General features: G+C 41.1%; 1 protein-coding gene across 6 annotated transcripts in view; it reads left to right on the top strand.

Moving 5' to 3' along the window:
- The window catches only part of PHACTR2 (phosphatase and actin regulator 2), a 137926-nt gene that overhangs the window by 104371 nt on the left and 12524 nt on the right, over positions 1–21031 (top strand). For 5 of the 6 annotated variants that reach the window (XM_062640809.1, XM_062640804.1, XM_062640803.1 and 2 more), the window contains 5 exons: positions 3789–4025; positions 7715–8252; positions 10964–11160; positions 12938–13094; positions 15188–15243. In XM_062640809.1, the coding sequence (XP_062496793.1) occupies positions 3789–4025; positions 7715–8252; positions 10964–11160; positions 12938–13094; positions 15188–15243 (1185 nt within the window). The remainder of the gene's footprint in view (positions 1–3788; positions 4026–7714; positions 8253–10963; positions 11161–12937; positions 13095–15187; positions 15244–21031) is intronic. The other variant, XM_062640808.1, reaches the window with a different exon arrangement.

Raw genomic sequence — 21031 nt, 5'->3', positions numbered from 1 at the left:
AGAAAAAAAAAATTGCATTATACAAACCAGTCATGTATGGCTTCTGCAACAATGGGCAGGATTTTCATAGGTCTGTTTGGTCCAGAGTTTGTAAAAAGTCCCACATTTAGCGTCCAAAATAAATAATCTGATTTTCCAGTGCATATGGCACATTGACATCTTGCTGAAAGTCTTTGAGGCTTCACGAATCCCCACAAGAGCTGTTGTATACTGAGTACTTTGTAACCCTGACCATCATTTAGGTGTTTACATGAGAACACAGCTTTGAGTCTGGCCCCAACCACAGTTTCTGGAAACAAGAAAATCTCATCTCAAAATGAGCTTTCTTGAAAATCTGACCTTTGGAAAATATATTCAAAACATAAACATATTGAATCAAATGCTTAATGAGATATTAATATTTGCTTTGCTTTTCTATTTAAAGAGTAATTTATAGACAGATTGTTTTTACAGCAGATGTCTTGATCGAGGTAGCAGTGAACAAAAAATAGTCCTATCTGATGGTCTTTTGAGACCTTTAGTTAGAAGGTCAGATTGTGATGAACAGATGTCTACATTAAGAAAAACAGCAGTAATATGACTATGTTGCAGCTGGCGCTGAGGTACCTGGGAGATTGGCTTGAACAACTAGATGGGTCTGAACTGACTCAGATGCCTCCTTGTTTTGGCAAAAGATGCAAAAGAAAGAGCAGGCATGAAGACCAAGGGTCCATATTCAAGCAGAATCATGTTAGGGAGGTACAATTACAACATAATTCTATCTGGAGCCATTTACAGACATCAGACATCCCTGTCCTGTTCAAGATCAAGCCACTGTTGCCATTATTAGTTATTTGTATTGTTACAGTACTTGTGTATATACCAGGGATTTATTGTAAAGACTTACAAAAATGCAGAAAACCCTCAAAAAGCTTCAACGTACTTGCACTGAAAGAGAGGATACTGTGGCTAGGCACTGAAAAAGAAGAGGGAACCAGACCAGGATAACAAGCACAATGCCAGCAGCCTAAAAATGGACAGCTTTAGCATAACAGCAGAGGGGAATTTGAGGGAGGACAGTGATTGTTCACAAAGCCTGAGAGGCAGCAGAAGAATAGTAATGAGAAACATCTGCTTCAAAACCTTGCTTCTTTGGTATAATGTTCAGGTAGGAACTGGAAATCCATATCCCAAGAGTAAATGAAAAACAATAGTTTGAGCAAGATCAGACAAACACTGGGAGCAGTCAAGTTTGTATCTGATGAGATAAAAAAGAGGAAGCTAACAAAGACAAAAACAAAAAAGCTAACAAGATGACAAGAGGGATGATGTGGTCAAAGGTAATCATCTTCACTATAGCCTTCCTCGTGGCTGTCTGCAAAAAGCAGATTCATTGGTCAAGGCCAGGGAAAGGGCATGTACATAATGAAGGGGCAGTCAAGACTCGGTGAGTGCTGTAACTGTCTGAGCAGATAGGATGCTGCTGAGCACAAAGGATCTGCCAGTCTTTGGTGTGATGTACATAACAGCTTGGAAAGAGTGATCCTAGAGAAAAATTATCCCAGTGATGGCATAGTATTTTATTTAAAATCATTGTTATAAATTGCACTTACTTTAGAATACGGTGATTGATGTATTTCTTTTTACTAGGTTATCATTCTCTTTTCAGTATTTTCTCTGCTAATATGGCTGAAAACAAAACACAGTAGTGGTGTATAAGTACACAAATTTTAATTTTTTTTTCTTTTTAGTACATAAAATTTTAGCCTGTTGGACCTATAAGTAAAAGGTACATAAAAAATCTTTTACACTTGAAATTCTTTCTGATCATTGTGGCCTTCAAGATCTTTAAAATATAAAATCTTCTTTTGCCATGTTTGTTATAAATGGAGTTAAAATTTTTAAATGTCCTGCTTTTTCAGAATTAAATCAGTTTTTCAACTATGATTGAAGGTAGGTAGAATTTCACAAGGAGATGCATTTTGCTCTAAAAGAGGGGCGCAAAATGTAACAAATATGTGTGTTTCTTTCTTTTCCAAAGTCTGTATCTGGTTCGGAGCTCTTTCTCTGTAAAACAAAAAGGCAGTACAAGAATCTGCTCAGAAGAATCTGTTTGAAAGCTGTAAAACGTTGCTATGCAATGGTTTTTGCAAAATATTAGCAAAACTGTATTGGTCTATAATGGGCTGTAAATGAAGGACAAAGCCACTGGACTGGTGGTGTTAATTCCTTCAGTTCATTAAGAGATATAATGTGTGCATGCTGCTTTTAATAACTGCAGGTGACTCATTAGGTCCATGTTAACAAGCCTTAAGCCAGAGGTTGAAAAGGCTTTGTTTCTGAGATGAAGAATGTATCTGTTGTCAAACATGTTATTTGTTTTTCATCTACTAATCTTAGAATGAAAAGGTGCTGCTTATCTCTTGGGAATCTTTTACATGGGAAGGAGGAGCATGAGGAATGGACATTTAATATATGTAACTGTGAGGCTCTAGTAAGAATATACTGCAAGGAATGAATTGGTTTTCTCTTGAGTGATAAGAGACTGATAGAAGTCCTTGCAATGTTTGCTTGCCTCCTTTCTTCCCCAACCACTGTAGTTTATAGTAACATGAAAATAAAGCCAATATGATTCTGGTGGTATGCTCTTGCTTTTATGGTACTCTTTTTCTGGAAGGTTTGGGAAGGCTATCTTGAGGCCAAATGGACAGAGTTGGTGTAGGTGAATAGATAAAGATTCCCATCTGGGAACTTCAGCTGTTCCCATCTAGGAACAGCTAGTCTTACAACCATAGTGATTATGTTGCAAAACTTTATGTTGATTATAAATGGCTCACCTACATTAACAGTACAGTTGGCATTAGGCTTGCAGTTTTGAAGTTAATTTCCATGACACATTCCCACTTGCCCTTCTTTGGTTTGCAGAACACACAAGCCAGGTTTCTTTTGGATGAAACTAAGCCAAAACATGCGTTCAGGAACTTTTGCTCCCAGCGCTACTGAGCATGCAATCTATAGCAGTAGCCTGAAGCTAGTCCAAAGCCGTCTCCTGAAATGCACACTGTGGACATTGGGTCCTCAGTGCTGCCTCTTTCACTCTACAGAGCCATTTCTATTGCATGACATATATGCAGTCCAAATTCCTATTCACTAAGGAAATGATGATTCTTGAAAGTGCAGTCTTGTAACAGTACCCAAAGAGCTTGCAGGAGAGGAGAGCGTTCCCATGGCAAATGATATGCTATTTGATTTAGCTTCATCTCTTTGTGAAGGGTAGAAATACCCTGGGGAAGATACCCAAAATAAAGTTGCTGTTAGTAAGCAGCTTGCAGCTTAGGAGTGTGGGTTGCTTCAGAGGAAAGTTTCAGCTGCATAGCCATATTTGAACCCATGGCTGAGAGAATGGCACTGTTCACATTCAGGTTCAAGTGAATCTGAGTTTTATAGCCTTTTGTTCTCAGAGGGCTGGAAAGAACCTGAGGGAATTTGTTAGAAGAGTAATTGTCATTTCCCTTGTTTAGTTTTCAGCCAGTAGTCTAGTTGGGCATACTGAACATTAGGAATGATCCTTGCAGGTCTAGAGTATATGAGACTGAGAGAAGTGCCAAGCAAAAATCTTCCATGAGGAGGACTTGAATTGAGATGGATGGTAATTTTTTCTGGGATAATACTTCAGTAAGAGGCAGAAGATGAAGTCTCTCCTGATTCCCAAGAGCTCAAGCAGCAAAAAGTAGTCATTGTTGTTGGGCTTGTTGTTGAATGTATGTGGCGTTATATGTGTTGGCTTCTGTTCACTTTCTTATCCATAGAGAGCACTACTGATCACTGCCCAGAAATACCAGCATCCCATGCTCCGCCACTACCCAAGCCTAAGCCTAAATCTAAAAAAGCTCCACTACCACCAAAAAACGCTATTGCTGCCTCATCCACCACCAGCCATAAGAGTAATGAAGCACCTCATGCTAAAAAAAAGGGAAAGGCTCCTGCTAAGCAGCCTTCTCTCCCACCACCCAAGCCAGCAAGTCACGGTGCAAATCGAGACACTGGTGAGTACTGCACAGGCAGTGCCAGTTCTGGTGGGCGCATGTGCATGGGGGTGCTTGGCTTGGTCTGACAATAACTTCTGCCTTTGTACATAGCAGCATTAGTAAAGAGCATGCCATGGTTGTTTTTCCTGCTCAGCTTCCCGTCGAGCTCTGGTTCTGCTGTCTGCAAACGCCCCGGACAGATCACTTTGCTGTTTAAAGAATGTGTGCACAACACCAAGCACACCAGAGACAATATTGAATTCCCAGTTCGTGTGTGAATGCTGGCAACAAAATAACCCAAAGAACTGCTGAAGAATCAGCAGGGAAAAAGGTGACTTCTGAAATGAAACATATGAGGTGTCCCAAAGTAAAATTGCTATGGCATTGCTGTAACTTTCTGATGGAGATATCTACTATTGCAGTTAATTTGACAAGATTATAAGATCTCAGAGAGATAAAAGGTAGAACTATGAAAACATCTTTGAAGACTGTTGAGGACCAGCTGTTTTACTTGAAAAAAAAGAACCCAACAAAACAAAGCAACAACACCAAACCAAACAAAACCAAGCAAAACAATTGAAAGAATTGTAACCATTAGAAATAGCCAGGCTTCCCTGAGGTGGTTGCTGCCTTGCTGTGATTCTAAATGTGCACTGGAAATGGAAAATGTCAATCATCAGGCACATAGCAGATGTGTTTATCCCTATACTTTTAAACTGAAATTCAGCAGTGATACTAGATTAAAGATTATAAGTAGCTGTTTTTAAGGTACCGATTTTGAGTTTGAATAGCTGTAATTTAGAGAATGACCAAAATTAAAACCTCCAAATATAATTTGAACGCAAGCAGTATTGTGATGAATGGGCTGTATATATGCGCTGATAAACTTATATAAGCCTTGCGTTTTCAATCCTCTGTAAGTCTTTGAAAGCCCTTCAGTCCCTCCAGTTTTCTTCCCAATTATACCCCTTTGTAGCTTGTACAATTTGGCACATTTTGTATTTGAAGCATACAGAAGAGGACTGTTTGAAAACATTGCAAGACTGCTAGAGTTACAATGATAACTCTGCCATAAAATGTCCATTAACTTGGTATTAACTGTCCCCACTGCATCAGATGACCAGAAGCATAAACATTTTGAAAACCCAGAATTTGCTGCGTGTATTTCACATGCAGCTGGAAAACTCAGTTCTTCTTAGGTGAAGGAACCTTATAACAGCAGAAATAAAACAGCCAATTACATTAAGAAATGTTCAGACCAGTGGCTGGTAACAAACTCAGGTATCCGAGTTCTTAAATTCAAATACATTAATATTCCAGATTTGTCTTCCAGTCGTCTTGCTGTGAAACATCATGTAGTGCTTGAGACCGCAGTGGTGTAAAATACATCCATGTATCCCTTATATAAAATAGTACCTGTTCTTATGGTAATTTCTTCCAACATTTAAAGTACATTGTGATCATTTGAATTGAGGCAGTACTTTGTAAGTACAGCTGACCGGGAGCACCATTAGTAGAAGAGATTTGTTGGATTCCTGTGAAAGTGAATGCATGATATAGCCAGTGATCCATCCTGTGAAGGAGAAAAGGAGTATGAGTAACAACTGAGCCATAGCTCTCCTGAGGGTATCAAAGCAGGTTTTCAAACTGAAGTAGTGGAGCTGGGAGAAGGGGACTTAAACACAAGCATGGACATGTGCCAAAAAGGCAAATAACAGCCGTGAAATTTTTCATTTAATCAAAATTCAAATCTTCCACCAACAAAGAGGCATGACAGAAAATTGTCAGCCAGCCCAGTCAAAAGCAACATTAGCAATAGCACTTTTGACCTACAAAAAAATGCAGGAGGATTTTTCTTGGGAGAAATTATTCCAGTTTCTGTATCTTGATTGCAGGTCCAGAAAGGTTCTGAGAATAATTTAAGGCTTTTTTTTTTCCAGTGGAAACATCTTTTGACATTTTCCCAGCAATAATTATAATGTGGCTGCATATCTGTATTATGCTGGACTTCTTAAGTATAAGCATGTAACTGGTTCTGCTGAACTTCCAGCCCGTGTTGAAGCACTTTGCTGGATGAGAACCAGAGCCGTTTCTTGCTACCATACACTTACTCAGTGAGGTTTCTGCTAAATATGCAGATTGGAGCCACTATCTATTTCCACTGCAGTTAGGAACTACAGCCTACACCATTTCTTTGCTTCCTTTTGATTTGTTGGTAAATTAAGTTAGTGATTTGTACTTGATGTGGATGCTTAGTGCAGTATCAGTGGATTCGGTACAGTGCCCCTTACAATGACCTTGCAGCACAAAGAGGGACAGTGATTTGCCTGAAGTTTCTGTGGATTTTTCCAGATGTACTGAAAGCCTCACAGCACTCTGTTTATAAATCATAATACTGAGCCACAGAAGAGGACAGTATAATGTGTCTTTTGAATTGTTTTCCATCTGTGAGACTGAGAACACTCTCACTGTGAAAGCTATTTTTATATCGTGAGCTTGTTATGGCCAGTATCTGTATTTTGGGCCTATCCTAATCTGCTGGGGTTTTGTTTTTGTTTAAATGCTTATAAGTAAAGTAGGCCTTTCAGGAGAGTTTTGTTACAGCTTTCTGTTTGACTCAATAAGCTTAGCCGCAAGGCTGCTATGTAGCTTTATAATGCTTTCATTTGTTCTCTGGAGGATAATGCATTTTTACTACAGCAGGCGTGTTTGAGTTGGATGCATTTTGATGAAAAGGACTGGCTCATAAGATAGTTGTCTTTTTTATTGCTTTTTAAATGAAAGTCAGAAGTTTGAAGCTCTCGGTCCAGATGATGGGTGCATCAACACAGCAATCAGAAATGTGGATGGAATGCATATGGGCATGCAGGCTGGATGAAATATCTTTCAAATTTAGGCATTGTGCATAAATGCTTCAATATGGTGTGTGTCACAGGATTAAACAGCAGCAACTCAGGACTGGCTTGTACAGCTAGTGTCAAAACCTTGTTTCACTACATTTTCAAGGCTACCTGCGTTGGTCACTGGTAAGATTAGAACTCCCAGTATATGCAAGAGGCCTTCAATGCCTCTGGAGAGCATTTCTGCTGAGTGAGATCAGTTGTTTCTGCCTCTGTTTTATGAACACGCCCAGCTGGACTTGAAAGTACATCTTGGTTTGCTGTCCCTGTGCTGCTTGCCATTAGCTAGGAGTACACCACTTGCAATAACATTGTGAAAAGTAATTTATATCTGTAATGGTCCTGAGGTGTTCACCGAAAAGCATAAGGAAAATCATGGTGTGCTCCTAGTGCTCAGATGAAAATTCACATAATAGGGAGGGTCACACAATTTAATCTAACCTCTAGTAGCAGGGTTTTTCTTCTTAAATAGGGCACTAAACACATTGGGAATAAATAGTGGATTCTTTTTGCCCAGGCAAGTTTTAATGGGCCAATGCAGAATGCTAGAATCACCCATTTGTATGGTTGAACCTCTCCACTGTTCTTGCCTGAGACTTTGATTCTAGCATGGTTTCAGTTTTTCCCATCTTAAAGGTGAAATCTGAACAGCAACATTTACTTGTCTCAAGCACATAAATGGATTGTATAAGTATCAAATGTAATATTTTTCATTTTTTAAATACCAGCATGTCAATACATGCAGAAGGAATGGAGCAAAATTCACGGTTATGAGACTGTAAAAGGCTTTTTCTTTTCTTCTTTTAGCTGGTTCCTCTCATGTGAAAAAAACGCTAGTCTCCAAGTCCTCTTCATCACCATCTCCATCCACATCATCTCATCCCAAGGCCTCTAAGGAGACTTCCAGCAAATCGAGCACATCAGGGACTCCCAGGGGCAAGAAAAAAACTGGGAAACATTCAGCCCCACGAACAGCACCAGATGGAGCTGCTTCTTCCCCCTCAGGTGCCACAGCCAACAGTTTGGAAGTAAAGGCAAAAAAACTCGAACCTGAGCAACCTTCCATACTAATTTCAGAAACGGAGGATGCGAACCAAGCGAGCAAGCTTGTTGTCCCCCCTCCTCCCACCTCTGCCCCTCCTCCACCTCCGCTTCCACCTCCTTTTCCTGCTGGATCTGGTCAGCCCACTGTCTCTTCAGATGCCCAGGAAGTGTCAGATGGCTGTGCAGCAGGGCCAGCTGTCCCCGGATCAGATGCTAAGCCTCCTCTCCAGACTGAGCATGGCACAGATGACAGCCATGCCCTAGACAGTGGTCCAGATGCGGGTGGAGGAGACACAAAAAGGTAAGGTGGTATGGCTGTCATGGGTGAATGGTAAGACCCACAGCCAATGAAGCCACATTTCTTCAAGTAAGGGATGCTGCAGGCGCATGGGGAGCTCTTCTGTTTCTTCTGCTGACTGGTAATGGTTTGTGTTGCATTCCAGCACATTTTGTTCCTTGAGAGTGCCTTTGAGCCAGTCACCTGCTGTACCTCATTTTTCCCAAGAAGGTCATTGCTCATAACCTGCCTCCTACATCGTGTGGCTTAATGAGACCACTGTGTTCACAGCACAGTATCAGCCAGTAGCTGGTAACACTTTTATTTCCCTCTCATAAAGGCAAACAAGAAATACTGCTGCGTTACAAGGTTTTTTTTGTTTTGGTTTGGTTTTTTGCAGATGTCATTAAGTATCTCGCTGCTAAAGCTCTCAATTCAATAGCTGAATTTACTTGCACACTTGAAAATGACAGTTTCAGGCCTTGCTTAGTAGGTGTTTGGTCTGTCACTGCCTAGTAGCTTGTCTCGGTCTCAGATACTACAAAATCTAGTAAAGAGAAAGGTCATAATTACATTTTTTTTTAAAGAAATAGTTGGCACCAAATTAAACTGGCTTATTAATCTGTCTTTTCCCTGCCACAGGAACTTTCATAACAACCCAAGAGGGTTTAGTCTAGATGTCAGTGGCCTAGAGACTCCTTTAAATTCCTGCTAGTACATCTGTGTCAGCATTATGATACTGTACTGTTCTGCCCTTACTTACTTTTCCTAAGGCAAACAGTGCTCTGCTGCTGTTTTCAATGTTCATCAGTGATAGGCATGAATATTTTGGACTTAACAGCAGTAAAACTGTATTTAAAATAGATAGAGATACACTTCCAGAACAGGAAGCTTTACATTCCCATCTGCTCTATGACTTTCTTCTCTCACCCCCAACTTTATGAGCTGTTTTTCTCTTCTTAGTAACCTTTATGCACTGTTGGTCACATCACACAAGCAATAAGGTAGAATTAGCATTTTATTTTGTACAGGCTTTGCAGCACATCATTCCAGATCATTTGCAACTTTTTTTGTAACATAGAATCATAGAATCGTTAGGGTTGGAAAGGAACTTAAGATCATCTAGTTCCAACCCCCCTGCCATGGGCAGGGACACCTCACACTAAACCATCTCACCCAAGGCCTCGCCCAACCTGATCTTGAACACTGCCAGGGATGGAGCATTCACAGCCTCCCTGGGCAACCTATTCCAGTGCCTCAGAACCCTAACAGGAAAGAATTTCCTCCTTATATCCAATCTACACTTCCCCTGTTTAAGTTTTAACCCATTACCCCTTGTCCTATCACTACAGTCTCTAAAGAGTCCCTCCCCAGCATCCCTATAGGTCCCCTTCAGATACTGGAAGTCTTCTGTGAGGTCTCCACGCAGCCTTCTCTTCTCCAGGCTGAACAGCCCCAACTTCGTCAGCCTGTCTTCATATGGGAGGTGCTCCAGTACCCTGGTCTTATTCGTGGCCCTTCTCTGGACTTCTGCAAGTGCACACTGCCTGCTCATGTTCATTTTCTCATCGACCAGAACCCCCAAGTCCTTCTCCGCAGAGCTGCTCTGAATCTCTTCTCTGCCCAACCTGTAGCTGTGCCTGGGATTGCTCCAACCCAGGTATAGGACCTTGCACTTGGCATGGTTAAACTTCATGAGGTTGGCATCAGCCCACCTCACAAGCGTGTCAAGGGCCCTCTGGATGGCATTCCTTCCCTCCAGGGTATCAACCGAACCACACAGCTTGGTGTCATCGGCAAACTTGCTGAGGGTGCACTCAATCCCACTGTCCATGTCAGCAACAAAGATGTTGAACAAGAATGATCCCTGAGGGACGCCACTTGTTACTGGTCTCCAGCTGGACATTGAGCCATTGACCACAACTCTTTGCGTGCAGCCATCCAGCCAGTTCTTTATCCACCAAGTGGTCCATCCATCAAATTGATGTCTCTCCAATTTAGAGACAAGGATGTCGTGTGGGACAGTGTCGAATGCTTTACACAAGTGCAGGTAGATGACATCAACTGCTCTACCCCTGTCCATCAGTTCTGTAGCCCCCTCATAGAAGGCCACCAAATTGGTCAGGCTGGATTTCCCCTTAGTGAAGCCATGCTGGCTGTCACCAAGCACCTTGTTGATTTTCATGTGCCTTAGCACGCCTTCCAGGAGAATCTGCTCCAAGATTTTGCCAGGCACAGAGCAAAACACAGCAAAACTCTGTGTTTTGCTCACCCACAGAGGTGAGACTGGCTGGTCTGTAATTCCCCGGGTCATCCATTTTCCCCTTCTTGAAAATGGGGTTATATTTCCCTTTTTCCAGTCCTTGGGAACTTCACCTGACTGCCATGATTTCTCAAATATGATGGCCAGTGGCTTAGCAACTTCATTTGCCAGCTCCTTCAGGACCCATGGATTTCATCAGGTCCCATGGACTTGTGCATGTTCAGATTTTTAAGATGGTCTCGAACCAGATCCTCTCCTACAGTGGGCCTGAGGTCTTCATACATACATACGCATACATGTACATATCTATATGCTTTATGTATGTTTTATATATGTAATTTTTTTTAGAAAGAGAGAAGTTAATTGGAATAACAGAACTTTTATTTTCACACTTGCTTATACAGTTTGTGTCCCATTTGTGTTTTGTGCTGCCTATGTTAATGTGACACCATGTCTGCTTATGAATTGACAGCTTAGCTACCAAAGAAGACCAGGAAGGGGAGGCACCTGACCAGGCACACTCTGAACTGGTGGAGGAGGCTTCTGACACTGCTGCTCCTCCTGAGAGTGAAAGCAGCAGAGAGAGCCACAGCAGCGACTCAGACTCTGATGGGCCAATACTGTACACAGATGATGATGATGATGATGATGATAATGCAAGTGCTGAAAGTAAGCATCCCACCAAGAAGTTGCATGACCTTTTCCCCATTGCATTACATGAGCATGCCTGACCCATGCTAGTGTGAAGTAAAGAGAGGTATGGCTGCATGGGGTGGGTTTAGATGATTCACTATTTTGCCACTACAGAGAAATGGGTGTCCCACTTCTCTCTAACAGCTGTGATCAGAAACCTTCTGGGACCTATGCAATGGTGAGAGCAGATCAAGCATTGCAAGGATAGGAGTGGAGATAGGAGGAGCAGGCTCAGAAGAACATGAGGGTGGAAAAAGGCACACACTTCAGGACATCAGAAAGCCATTGATTTGTCTTGCCCATGTCATGAACCTCTGCTGTTAAAACACCAGTGTGACTTTCAGCTAGTCACACAAGCACTGCTCTAGATATCCCAGAGTGTCTTGTGGGAGTAACAGTCTTTGGTAGACAGTAGAGGTAGTCCATCAATCAGCAGCTTCACTGTCTCAAAGTAATTTGTTCCTCTTTGATCAGGATGTTTTAAGCATTGGAGCACCTTAACAGGCAGAGGAGATCACAGTGGATTACATCTGCTTTCACAGCTTTGAAGTTTCATCTGGAGTCATGACTATATTATCACCCTAATTTGACAGATGTCCTTGCTGCTGCTGAAGGGGGTTGTCCTGCTCACCTTCTGCCTAATCCCTGCTCCCAGCTGTTCATTCTTCCCTTAGGCCAGCAAAAATGTTTATTTTTGCAATGGTGGCTGTTGTTGAGCTGATTTTCAATAGAATCAGTTCCCTGATCCTGCTCAGCCGATGGCTGCACCTTTGCCTGAAATCGAAGTACTGTGTACCAAAGGGGGATGAGGGAAAATGAACATTTATGTTTTTTCCTTGGCCACTGGTGCAGCGGAAGCTGATGTGCCAGATAGATCAAGAGGCTGAAGTTTCTGCAGTTCTGCATTTGGTTTGAATACCATCCAAAGTGGTAGCAACCAAAAAATCATGTATTCAGACAGCAGCATGTGTCTTACGAGAAGTGAGCTGGGAGCTTGTGGTGTTACCAGACTGTGTTATGATGTGGTGAAAATCGGCCAGCCTAGGACATAGGTAGCCCCCTCAGTCAAAATATCAAGATACAAGGGAAGGACTAAAGGCCATGAAAAATACCCTTCCTTCCACATCTGGCTGTGGCTATGGCTAACAAAATTGCATGGCCCTTGTCTCTACTATATCTGTTTTATGGACAAACAGATTGCTTCAGTGCCTGGGGGTTCCTGTCCAGGTCATTTTACAAGCACTCAGAGCACTTTTCTAAACTGTATTTTTGTTTTAATTTACAAATCAGTTAAAGTCTAAAAGCACTATACAAGAACAAAGTGGTATTAGATTGAAAGACAATTGAGAGAATGAGGAAATTATGACAGAGTGAGACTAAACCATTTAAGGCTGAAGAAAAAGAGCAACAGCTTGCTAGATATACTAAGGGGATAAATAAACCAACCTGTAATGTATCATAGTTCAAAGACACTTAAGTATAAATTTGTCATTTTTATCCTGGCACTTCACAGATGACAGGTGATGTTTCTGAAACTCCCCTATCAATGTGGCTGGTAGCTCTTTCATCCAAGCCTTTCAGCTTTTTATTGTTGTGAACTGAGCTAAAACTACTTCTCTTTTGATGTTTATTAAAATTCTTCTGCATGTGGGAACATGGCTGCTTCTGGAAGGTATTCAAGTTCTTACTCAGAGTTTGTGTCTCTAACCTAAGTATGAATGAACTGAATCTACCCTTCTCCTCCTTTCCTCAGGCTCTTTGGCAAGTAAAATTCGTCGAAGGGATACTCTTGCTATCAAGCTTGGCAACAGACCATCTAAGAAAGAATTAGAAGACAAAAACATCTTGCAGAGGACATCTGAAGAGGAGAGGCAGGAAATCAGACATCAGATTGGAACGAAGCTAGTGAGGTATCAGTTGCAGGGTAAATGTGGTTTCATTGGGCGGAGATGGAGGAAGAGAATCGAAAACACTGGGTTCAAGTTTAAATGCAGCCCAATATGCAGTGCAGGATCTTTGTGGTACAACTGTCTGGAAAACAGTATTTTTATTTCTCACAAAACTTTAAAATGTCAGTAATGCATTTTTGTCCTGCAAGAAACAAATCTGAAAGCTTTAGGGGGGGGTGGGTTGTTTGGTTTAAAAATAAAAAGAATAAAGAGGAAGAGAATAAGAGTGACTCCATAGCAGTCAGTGCCATGGTTCAACTTTTTTCTCAAATAGGTTAGCAAAGACTTGCACTTATATATACCCGTCTTCGTCAGAGGAGTAGTTCCTGACACACAGAGCATGCCTGTGCATGTTCATTCATGCCCTCCCCATCCTCCTCCTGTTCTCTAACTCTCTCATTATTCATGTGCTGGTTCCAGCAAAAGAAATGGAAGGAGGCAGACCTTGTTTACTGCGCCCACCTCTGAGGCATGTCTTTCTCATGCTGTTTAACTTTCTCTTTCTGGACTTGAGAACATTGCATTAAAAGAGATTAATTTTCACTTCCATTTTTACAAGCTTTTTTTTTTTTTTTTTAATCCTTACAAATGTTAATTTTGGCTTTCATGATCTCTGTAAATAGACTACAAAATGTCTGGATTTTCCCAGACCTGTCCTTGTTTCTCATGTGCTCAGAAATGTCCAGATAGATTTGCAGGATGTCCTGTGTTTATTGGAGATTTCCAGATATTGGGTAGTTCAGCCAGTACTGCTCCAGTACAGAGTACCACAGCCTTGCATCAGGACTTAGAAGATGAGCTGAGTTGCTCTATGATGATGGGCTGTGTCATTTCTTTCATCCTTTAACCGTGACAGTGACACATCTATTGTGTAGAGCCCAAGGGTCATTTTTCTTCTGCTAATAAAGTGGTGTGGTTGTTATCTCTGCTTTCCTGACTGAATCCCAGCTCTGATGATCACATCCTGCTTCTCAGTGTCCCTCAGAGGCTTGAACTGCAGAAGCTGCTCTGATTTCTGCCCTGAACTTCTTGTGCAGGGACACTGGTGGTTCTGCCAGGAAACTGGGATGGCAGGAGAAGGTGTCCATGCATGCCAGGGCTGTGCTCATGCCTGAAATCACAACCAAGTTTGACGCCAGTTCCTTAAAAATTCCTGCTGTGGCGGTCAGCACCTGGCAGCATTGAGGTCTGATGGAAAACTTGTTCCCACAGCTGGGTAGAGTCAGGTCAGGTCCCACCTGGGGCTTTCTACAGCAGGGGCTGGTCACCCGTGGTAAACCTGACAGTCTTCCCCACCAAACCCAAAAGTCCAAGCATGGTTTGAATCAGAAGCTGAAGATGATTCATAGTGAACTGTGTGAGGTTTGCTGGACAGAGAGGCAGCTATCTTTAACATAGTAATATTTTAATAAATTTTACTGCTGAGTATTTTCCTGCTGCTTTTCTCAAGTGAACAAGTGAACTTGTCTAGTAGGCAACATAGGCACAGCATCAAACGTGTTCTCCACTGTATAAACCAGAAAAATAGGTTTTTTTTTTAAATGGCAGGTGTTATTTGTAGGTAACTGAATAAAATTAAGATTCGACTAAAGCTCCCACTTGTACGTAAAAAACAGTGAGTAATGCACAGCTTTTGTGGGTTTTTTTAATGAATAGGATTTTAATTCAAGATATCTGAGAATAACCTAGCAATTAATTGCATATCTTATAATGATGGTGCCTGGGAACAAAAAAAGGTTTATGAATTTCTTTCATAAAATTGTTATTGTAAATGAGGAATTTAAATCTGCTGATATGATTTCTTTAATATTATGCAGGCATCAGTTATTTAGGTGTTTGAGTGACAGCAGTACATACATTAAACCAAATGGCCATGCAGTACTGTCGTTACATGCGCAGTTATTTTAACTGTCTGGAAATTATCTGATTTGTTGAACACCTCTGCTGGCAAAGAATAGCCTGGCCACATGAGAAACACCTTTTAAGCTGTATTACAAATCATCATGTATTATTTGGATCTGGTTTTAAATCAGTCATTTACTTTGATCTCACAGGAGACTTAGCCAGAGGCCTACAACTGAAGAGCTTGAGCAAAGGAATATCCTGAAGCGTAAGTATTTTATTCAGGTTTCATCTAGTATTTACTTACAAAGTGAATATATGTTGGATTCATATGGAAGCCTGTCATTGTTGCTCCAGTGTTAGATCCGTAACTGGAGAGAAATTATGTTCTAGAAAATAATGTGTCAATACTAGATTTATATACTAACCTGTAATGGTAGCTGTGAAAACTGTATACTCAGTATGCCAAATTTTGCTTCTCACAATCCCACTTCTTGAAGCTGCTCCAAACACCAGGAATGACTTAGATACCCTCTCTCTATAAGTAGTTCTAGGCTGGTTAAACTTCTGCCTACTTTTTATGAGGAGGAATAGGGAATATCAGTAGGAGGTGGGAAATAAGGGCAGAGGTTGGAAGGAGGAGTAGAAAGAGGAAAGGGGAAGTGTTCAGGGGAAACTGAATAGGTATATGACAACTACATCAGCATGCTAGCCTTCATATCCACTTCTGACATAAATGTCTTCTGTACTGAAACCTGCATGAGACATTCTCACTGAATCTTAAAGGTCTTTTCCAACCTGGTTGATTCTGTGATTCTATAATATCTTCCCATTGATTAAATACTTCCATAATATCCCTGGTGAAGAACTGAATAATTCAAGTAGTCGGGGCAGAGGAGTGAAGTGCGATGGATGTTTACCCCATATACTTATTCTCCATTTACTTATGTTGGTTTTGTTCTTAGGCTGACAGACATTTCAGAACAGGAGGGTTTTTTTTTGTCTTCGTTTATGAATCTTTCCATAATATGGATGTTACCTAAACAATATACTGTAACAGTTGCCATGCCCAGCTCCATCTAGCCTTGTATTCATTCTGCAAAGGTAGCCTAGCACTTCATGCCTAAGTAGAAAAAATGAATGAAGAAAATGCACATGCAAGTCTTTCACACATAGCAAGAAATCAAAAACCTCTTTTATTCTTAAGGTATAAGAACTTCCCACACTTGATGAAAGAGCAGGTATAATGTCGTTATTTCCAACAATTCTTTGGAAAAGTTGAGAGTTCACCTGTGCAACCCTGGTGCACAGCATGCTAATGGAAGGAAAGAAAATGGGCTGTTAACCTGACAAAATCCATGGACTGATCACTCCGTCACCAGCTTAGGCCAGCAAATCAAAGAGACATAGCAGTTACTGGCTTTTAGACAGTCATCCATCTAATAAAATCCTAGTGCTGTTGTCCAAGCTCTCAAAAGCCAAATAGTGCCACATCTCACTGAAAAGGGAAGCTACAGCTCATGCATTGTGGTGCACAGGAGCAGGGTCAGGGGACTTCTGTCCAGCACATAATGTGAGTAGACTTCCTAAGACTATAATTTCTGAACCTATAGATTGCATAGATAAATAAAGTACAAACCTTTTTTTTTATATCCACTTGTGCTGGATTGTATGAGAAAAGTCATTCCAAAACATGTTTGGTGGGCCAGGATATGGCCACTGAGCTGGGAGCACCAGCTGGGCTTCCTTACTGCCCTCTCTATTTCGCTCATCTCAGGATAACTGATCTAGCAGTGAACCTGCGATGTATTTAATATCCCTTTTGCCACTGTTTATTCCATCCATTGCTTTTGCAATAAGTAGCTTAAGACTTGAAAGCAGTTAATGGATTTCTTCTCCCATTTCAGCTTGTTTACTTTAAGTTTTTGGCAGCATACCAGGCTTTGCACTCAATGCCTCCCACCATCCTCCCCTGCTGCTGCCAGGGGGCTATCTTAAAGAGGCAAGGGAGAGCAAAAAATAAAGGTTATAAATCACAAGCAGTCACAGAGTCATTGGCAAGCACATAGAGAATCCAGAGCTGCCTTTTGTTCATCACCGAGATATAAAATATTCTGAGTTGATAGTGATCTGTAAAAGCAAAGGAAACTAAAGCAAGCCTGGGTTTGTGGTGAGTCTGACTCAGAGCCCCTTAAGGGTGCAAGTTCTCTCTCAGCTGCAGGGCAGTCATATTATTTATCAAAATTATTACATTCCCTTCCTGTGGATCATTTGAAAATGTTTACATCTCTTAAATGTCTTTGTTGCAGGCAGCTTTGGTGAACAAGTTGGAATTTCTTTCATAAAGCTTCCTTCCTCCTATTTTTAAGCAATAGATGAGGAGAAGGGTTTATATTATTGCCCGTATGTAAACTGCAGCTAAGGAAAAGCAATATTTGAAAGTAGTATTTTGAGTAATATTTATCAGACTTTAAGATTACATTAAATGGTAAAGGTGCAAAGGTTTACTTCAGGATTAAACCCAACCCAAATCTTTTAAGAAGTTCAGACGTCAGTATTTTTTTTTCTTTTTCTGTATTTACAGTTAGTGAGAAAATCTGTCTTGAAAGACATTTTGTTTAGACAATGTTTCCAGATAAACCAGTTACTGAAAATCCTGTGACTGAGTACGATCATACGACATGCAGGCAGATTTCTATAAAAACAATTTGGATAAAACTACTCAGACTTCTGAGTCTTCCCACACTAAAACAAAGTTCCGATAACTCAGGAGTGAACTTGAAGGAATAGATAAAGCCCCGTGTTTTTAATAAAGACAAGTTTCTTGTGTACTGGCTTTGAGCCAGTAGTATTTATAGTGTTCCATTATGGCAAAGAACCTTTCTATTCTTCCAGGAATTTTGGATTAAGATAACTGTATTTTTTCCTGTATTTGTAAGGGACAGTGAGCTTCTTGTGCTGTGCACCTGCATGCCTGCCAGTACTGGCTTTGTAGAAAACAGGGTTTAGCTTATTAAGGAATATTAATGGTTATCATTGCTTGTAAAATGAGGAAAGAGAAAACACTTTGTGTGTTCCAGACTGCTGCAAGAGGAAAGCACTTTGTTTGTCTTTTTCTCTTTCCCTGCAAGCCCACAGAGAAGTCTAAACATAGCTAATCCCATAGGAACACAGTGGAAAGTTCAGTTTTACGCTGCGGGAGTACTTTGTGGTCAAGAATGGAGCAGTCCTCAGGCAGAACAATTCTCTCTTCTCTTTTCCCCTTCTGCTACAAAACAAATATCCCACTGAACAGGTGGTGGCCAGACTTAATATGGCAAAAATTGCAGGAGCACTAACGTATAGATGTCGGGGAAGCTGCTTGTTTGGCTTGCTAAATGATACTAAACAGAATTGCTTCAGTTAGGAGTTCAATCCCAGTTTGACCTCCTAGGAGCTGCAGGCAGGGAAGGAGGAAAACCGTAGTTTTGCTGGGATCTAACTGCAGACTCCTGCAAGCAAGGGCGCTTGATGTGCTGGTCTTTTGCCAGTACGGCAGCAGCAGGACATCTGAGGAGGGGACTTGCAGCTGGGAACATTGTGTTTGTATTTTCTTACCCATATTGCACAGATTAGATCTGTTTTAAGGTGGAAAGCAGCCAGAGTGTGTTCCTATGCATTAATGTGTTCCTGTTTGGGCAAGTGAGTCAGTTGGTACCTGCAGCCAAAAGCTGGCCCTCCGGCTGGAATTTTCCACAACACCTGAAGGAAGCAGAAGCACTAGACCCATTCTTTTTAGCACCACACATCTTAACTCACTATGGTAACTTTCAAAACTTTTATCTTAAGAGAAGAAAAACACACTATAGGTTTTACTGTTGATAGGAATTTATATCCTATGAACAATGTTTTCATAGCACCAAGCTTAAAGCAGCAACACTGCCCAGCAGGCTGGGGATGGGAAGGAGGGGCCACAGATGGAGGGCCACCTGCTGACCAGCAGATTCATTATATTAGCAGCAGCCACCAAACTTCAGTCTTTTTCCTTTAGCTCTTGAGTTTATTCCTAGAAGTGAAGCAACTTGGGTGTGTAGTGCCCTTCCTGCTTCCTGACCTCTCATACAGAAGACCGTTTCCCACATGTTTGATTGCCTCCTGCTTTACCTGGGAGTGAAGGAAGCTCTTGGTGCCCCCTGTTGGAGTTGCCCTCCAAAAGGTGGGCTTCCAGATCTCGACAGCCTTCTCCAGGACCTGCCTGGATCCTCTGCCCAGCAGCTAAGATGATGGCCTTGCTCATCACCCATTTCTAGGTGGTTTCTTGTGTCCAGCCATCCTTTCATACAGTCATCTGCTACCCGCTGTGAGATAGCTTTACAGCTTGAGATGGGCAGCTAACCTTCAACCTTCCTAAATGTCCGCATCAACTTTTTTGAGTTATTTTATCCTCCCCCAACAATTTCAGGTGGCTGTGCTGTTGGTAGTTTTTCCTTAAGGTATGAATTAAGCAGTGCGAGCCACTATTTTTTACACTGTCTTATTACTGTATCTTAGGAGACACGGTGGTTTAGATAGCAATGAAATGTCAAGAAGTGAATAATGCAGAATGTATTTTACGAACTAAATTAAGAAAAGGCAGTACAGTGATGTGTACATCCAGCTGCATTGTTTTTCTGCTGTGTCTGCTACTGGAGAATTTCTGAGGTAGGACCTAAGCTACTCAGTTCATAAGGGGACAAAATTTTTTATGCCAAATGATTCTTAGGTAAATGGGACCCCAGATTAATAGATTTTATTTAATTACCTCAGTTACTATGTCTATTGATTGGAAACACAGTAGGTTTAAACAAAAGCCTACAGATGATTTACCTGTCTTAAAACAGCTAGAGAGCTTTTGATTTTGTTAGGCAAAGTTGCTATAAAAAGAGTTCACATTTGAAGTTATAAGTCCTTAAATACACCCAACTTTTTTATTGATAGATGTATTAATTAAAAAATATTAAAATGTAAATTAATCTTTAACTCACCATTCTTCATTTTCTGTCAGTTTACAGCTCCTGTATGGAAACAGACCATCCTTATCTTCACCATTTATGAGAAAAGCTATTAATAAACCATAAACTACATCCACATTTCAGTATCTCAGTAAAATCACCATCAACATGAAATCCAACCCAATCCTGGCAGCAAGCCTGCACAATTGCATCTTGCTGTTGGAAACTTGGGGATAGTGTTGGACACTCCTCACAGAGCAGGTCTTTTGGCTGCCATCACTTTTTCCTGCTGCAACCTTCTTCTTTTTCTTTTTTTTGTCATTGTTTCTCTTCCCCTTTCCTTTGCATTTTTCCTGCATGAGAGCCTTTGAGTTAGCAGACAAAATCTTCAAATACCACGAGGTGTCCTGTCGTAGTGTTGCTTCCAGTGTATCAGTCATGATACAGAAACTCCTCTGTGGCCAGGTTGTCCATACTAACACAGCAGGCTTGCCATAGCAGACAGGGAAAATAGGACTACAGGATTTAAAACCGCCTTTTTATCTATACAACAGACAAATTAATTCCTTTACATTTATAGTTAGCCTTGAACTGTAATGTGGAATCCATAACCCCCAGCCGTGAATAAAACAGGATCAGAATTTTACAGGTATCTCTAGATGGGATATTTCAGGCACAACAAAGTTAACATTGCATATAACCCTCAGAGGTGGGCTAAAAGGGCAAATAATATTCTTCAAAATGTACATTAAAAATGCTGAGTCCATATGAGCATGCCTTTGTAAGTGTGCTTTTCACTCAAGACATCAAGTTGGGTTAGCACAGAAATCTGTTGAAAGCGTATTTCAGTCTCATGCCCAAATACATTAAAAAATGCATATACCATTTCCTGCTGTACTTGTTCATTTGGTCTAGCCTAGTGGCCCTTGATCAAGAGGGCTTGAGTGCTGAATCACACTCCCACATTATAAAACCAGAAAAAAAAAAACATTAAAGTAACAAAACCAATTTGCACTAACAAATGATGGTGAAACAAATTGTCACTGACTCATTGCATCCTGTAGCAGTAGAGGACACTCAGCTGAT

This window comes from Pezoporus occidentalis, unplaced genomic scaffold, assembly GCF_034315485.1.
Source record: "Pezoporus occidentalis ecotype Australia unplaced genomic scaffold, CSIRO_AGI_Poc_V1 ctg67, whole genome shotgun sequence".
Classification (NCBI taxonomy): Eukaryota; Metazoa; Chordata; class Aves; order Psittaciformes; family Psittacidae; genus Pezoporus; species Pezoporus occidentalis.
This window is presented reverse-complemented; position numbering and strand designations above follow the sequence as displayed.